At 30.8% G+C, this 5,000-nt stretch overlaps 1 protein-coding gene across 1 annotated transcript in view; it reads left to right on the forward strand.

The window, feature by feature from the left end:
• The window catches only part of LOC146872831 (uncharacterized), a 49,733-nt gene that overhangs the window by 6,507 nt on the left and 38,226 nt on the right, over positions 1-5,000 (forward strand). The window contains exon 2 of the mRNA XM_085658867.1: positions 4,437-4,549. Coding sequence (XP_085514993.1) covers positions 4,437-4,549 — 113 coding nt within the window. The remainder of the gene's footprint in view (positions 1-4,436; positions 4,550-5,000) is intronic.

The raw sequence follows: 5,000 nt of genomic DNA on the forward strand, positions 1-5,000 counted from the left end.
TCAAAAAAAGAGGATGAAAGAGAGAAAGAGAGAGAGAGAGAGCGTGAGAGAGAGAGGAGAGAGGGGTTGGGAAGGGGGAGAGAGGAGAGGGATTAATTATTCGAAACGAACGTCGTCGTCCGATGAAACTTCATTAAAATCCGGAAATTGTTTTCCCGTTAGCGTACAGTTTACTCGAGATTTCGACGAGACGAGATTTACTAACCAGCTTTTTCAAATACGTTCACTAATATTCTCTCCTATGATTTATTGCAATTTACTATGGACATATTATGTCATACATGAAGTTATTTCAATCGTAAGATATAAGAAACTATTATTTATATATATGTGTATATATATCTTACATCTTATGATTGAAATATTACTATTATTTATTATTCAATACACCGTAAGAAAATAACATAAGCATAACTATTTTCTCATGATTCATTGGAATTTATATATATATATACGTCGTCATACATGAAATATCATCTTCATCGTAATTTATTTTATTTTTTTTTTTCATTTCTTTTCCTTTCTTTTCTTTTCTTTTCTTTTCTTTTCTTTTCTTTTCTTTTCTTTTCTTTTCTTTTCTTTTCTTTTTTTTTCTTTTCTTCTTTTACAATCATTTAGATCTATATTATAAAAAAGAAAATATAAATATTTACGGACGTACAAATACACAGACACATATACACACACGTAATTTATTTATATTACGTGGTGAATATAAAATGAACACAATTGCTCTTCCTCATGATTCAATTGCAATTCATTCTGAACACACACACACACACACACACATATATATATATATATATATATGTTGTCATAAGCGAAATATTAAAATCAATTTCGAAAGTACATTTAAGTATATACCAAGATATATAATTTGTTTACTACGTAATTCCATAGTAAAGAAAACAGAAAAAGAACGAGTAACCAATAATAACAACAACGACAACAACAACGACAACAATAACAACAACAACAACAACAACAACAATAACAACAATAACAAGCATAGAATAAACTCAATCAGTACACTTTAAAATCGTCTGAATTTCTCTCTTATAATTTTCTTTGAGCTCTCTCCCTCCCTCCCTCCCTCTTTCCCTCCCTCCCTTCCTCCCTCCCTCTCCCTCTCTTTCTCACTCTTTCTTTCTCTTACTTATTGTAGTCTCTTGGCCGTGAACTATGAGGTAAACTTTTCACAAGACTATTACGATCCGCGAAGCGAAGTGATTTGATATCGAATCGGCTGTGAAAGATAGTGAAAAGGGTAAGGTATGGGGTGGGGGTGGGAAGGGAAGGGAAGGGCAGGAAAGGGACGAGAAGGAAAAGAAGAAGAAGAAGAAGAAATGACGGAGGAGAAAGAAAGACCCTTTCAGAAGCAGATAGACACCTTTGTGCGAAGCTCGAAAGACTTTCCGTCGAACGTTAGATAGAAAGAGAGAGAGAAAGAGAAAGAGAAAGAGAGAGAGTGAGAGAGAGAGAGAAGAGATGAGAGGAAGAGAGACAGGAACAACGAGGATCTTTTCAATAGCACGAGAACCAACCACCGTGGCTGATCAACGCAAAACGTTAAGAGTTCATAAACTTCTTCCGGCGAGTCGATAATTGATTCGACGAACTTTTCAAATGAGAATCGTACACGCCATCTTTATCTTACTTTCTTTCTTTCTTCCTTTCTTTCTTTCTTTCTTTCTTTCTTTCTTTCTTTCTTTGTCTTTTTTTCTTATTTTTTTCTTTCTTCATTTTCTCCAACCAATTTTTATCTTTCCACGTTAGCGATTACAATACGCGTGATCTTGTATTTTTCTTTTCTTTTTTCTTTTTTTTTCTTTTTTTTTTTTTTTTTGTTCCTTTTTTTTTAATTATTTTTTCTTTTTTCATTTCTTTATTTTTTTTATTTTTGTATTAATTTTTTCGTTATTTCTTATCTTTTTATTTTTTTTATTTTTTTTATTTTCTTCTCCGTTTTCTTCGTTTAGAGTACAATAGAAAGTATCAATAATTATTATAGAAAAAGTTAATGAAATATTAATAAATAAATAATATCTGATATAAATAGATATTGAATGATACGATATAAATGTTGAAATAAATTTGAAAAATGGATATGTGAAAAAGTAACGATAAAGTATGTATATACATATATATATATATATATATATATATATATATATATATATATATATATATAATCATAGAGGTTTGAGCGAACGGCGGTGATGGGGGAGTAATGTAATGAGAAAGGGGATGAAGGAAGGAAAGAGAGAGAAAGAAAGAAGGAAAGAATGATTAAAAGGAAAGAGAGGGAGAAAAAAATGCGTCTTATGAAAAAAAAAAAAAAAAAAAAAAAAAGAAAGAAAAGAAAACATAATGGAAATGAAATAATTGTTGTACGAATAAAGATGTCGCTGTCTTAACGAAGACATTGATAATTTAGAATCCATATTGCGCATATTAATTAACAAAAAATGCAAGAGAGAGAGAGAGAGATGGAGAGAGAGAGTGTATGAGTGAGAATAGAGAAGGGTAGGAGGGGAAGAAATGCAGAAGTATGACGTACGATGACGTAGCTTTTCTTCCGTATACAAAAAAAAATAGAGTAAGACTAAGAGAGTGAGAGAAAGAGAGAGAGGGAGAGAGAGAGAGAAGGGGGGGGTAAGAAAAATGCAAAGAAGTAGTACGTGAATAAGAAAAAAAGAAAGAGAAAGAGAGAGAGAGAGAGAGAGAGAGAGAGAGAGAGAGAGAGAGAGAGAGAGAGAGAAAGATAGAGATAGAGAACGGTGGACGATGGAGACAAGGGTCGTGAAAGAACAAGTCCGAGATAAGATCACCGGTAATGAACTAGCTTGGTCCAGCATGCATCTAATGAGGACCGCAGAAATAATCTTGCCTTGAGATAGAAACACGCGCAAGTCGCCTCTCGTTCGCGGTTACATTTCTTTTTTTCTTCCTTTTTTTTTCTTTTTCTTTTATCTCCTCTCTTTCTCTCTCTTATTCAAGGAGGAGGATGACTCTTCGTGGTCTCTTCTTAAGAATGGAAGACGTTGGAGGACTTCTCACCTGTTCTACTTGGTCACTCATTCACTCATTCTGTTTCTCTCTCTCTCTCTCTCTCTCTCTCTCTCTCTCTCTCTCTCTCTCTCTCTCTTCCTCTCTCTCTTTCTCTTTCTTTGACATACATGTACACGTATACACACACACTTACACAGATACTCCTTTCTCTTTCTTCACTTTTCATTCATATTTCGTACTTTTAATAGTTATTTAAATGAAATAGAAGAAATATATTATATTATATTTATATCCAATATAAAAGATATCGTATATCAAGTATTTCGATATATCTGATCGAAAGTTTTCTTTTTTTTTTTTTATGCACTCATTAAGCATAATAATAATAATAATAATAATAATAATAATAATAATAATAATAATAATAATAATAATAATAATAATAATAATAGTAATAATAATAATAATAAATATATATATTATTCGATGTTTCATATTCGATGTGTTGATATTTCTTTTTAATCTTATCTTATCTCGTTTGTGTATTTTATTTTTAAATATAATGTAATATTAGATTTTTATTATTTGCCATATTAAATAAATATTCTTTGATATATTTTATCGTTACTTTATTAAACGATAATTATATGTTGATCATACTTTATTGGGTAATTACATATATATATATATATATATCGTTTTAATTATAAGTTCGACAAAATTATCGGAATAATTTAGTCAAAAAAATCTCAAAGAGTTGTTCGAATTAAAATTCGACGAATAAAGTCGATCTTTTTTTCATATTTTTCTTTTTGCTTTTCCTCTCTTTTTTTTTTTTTTTTTTTTTTTTTCTTTCTCTTACATATCATATCGCGACTGATAATTTTGTCGATCCAACGACACACGTTGTGCTACTTTGAATTTTCAATAAAAAAAATCTATTGAAAAATCTCGCGTTTTATATTCTCTATCGATGGGATTAATTTTTGATATGTAAAAATTTCTATATGGATTTTGAAAAAGTCGTACTTTTATTATGATGGGGCTGGAGAGAGGAGAAGGAGGAAGAGGAGAAGGGGAAAACATGTAAAGACAAATCATGTTGAATTTATTTATCGAACGATGCAAATAATTTTTTGTATAATAAAAAAAAAAAAAAAAAAAAAAACAAACCAAAAATTGCAAGTTTTCGTGGTATTTTTCGAAAGATTGATAGTTGTTGGGTTTACGTAAGGGTTGTGTTATAGGGTTGCATATGGGTTGGATTGGTTGATGGAAAAAAGTAAAGATGTCGAATTTTTCGAAATGTTACGGGAAAAATGTAAGTGAAAATAGTAGAGATGGAAAGATTTGTAAAAGGATGTTCTATCTTTTCTTTTCTTTTTTTTTTTTTTTTTTTTTTTTTTTTTTGTTCTGATGCTCAGAGGCCGAGTGCTGTGCCGGAGAGTCCGCAGGCGAGGCATGTTGGGAACCTTGTTATTGCGTGCTCCTGCAGGATGAACAGACCCTCACGGCTTACAGGAGCGAGGACATGGCGGTGAGTAGATTTCACCCTACTAAAAGCCTTTCCAATTCTCTCGGATTATCCTGCGGCTTTTTACGGTACTTTTGCATATATACATATATATGTTGATGTATGTATGTATCTATATATATATCCTTCATACATATGTACATACATATGATACTATGATATAATATGGGAGACCTTTTAAACAAGGATCACTCTCCCTGTTACGTTCGATAATATAATAGCTTTGTAATAATTAAAAGAAAAAAAAAAAAGAAAAAAAGAAAAATCATTCCCATTTATCATATCTTTTTTAATTTCAAATCGATTTCGACGACAGTCGCAAAATTATAATAAAAAGAACATTAGGATAATCGTTTTTTTTTTTCTTCTTTTTTTCTTTTTTTTTTCTCTTTCCTTCCATCGATTATATTCTTCGGTTGGTTTTTAACGATTTCTTTTTCTTTCTTTCTTTTCC

The sequence above is a fragment of the Vespa mandarinia genome, chromosome 8, assembly GCF_050613455.1.
Source record: "Vespa mandarinia isolate Hongniang chromosome 8, ASM5061345v1, whole genome shotgun sequence".
NCBI classification, from domain to species: domain Eukaryota; kingdom Metazoa; phylum Arthropoda; class Insecta; order Hymenoptera; family Vespidae; genus Vespa; species Vespa mandarinia.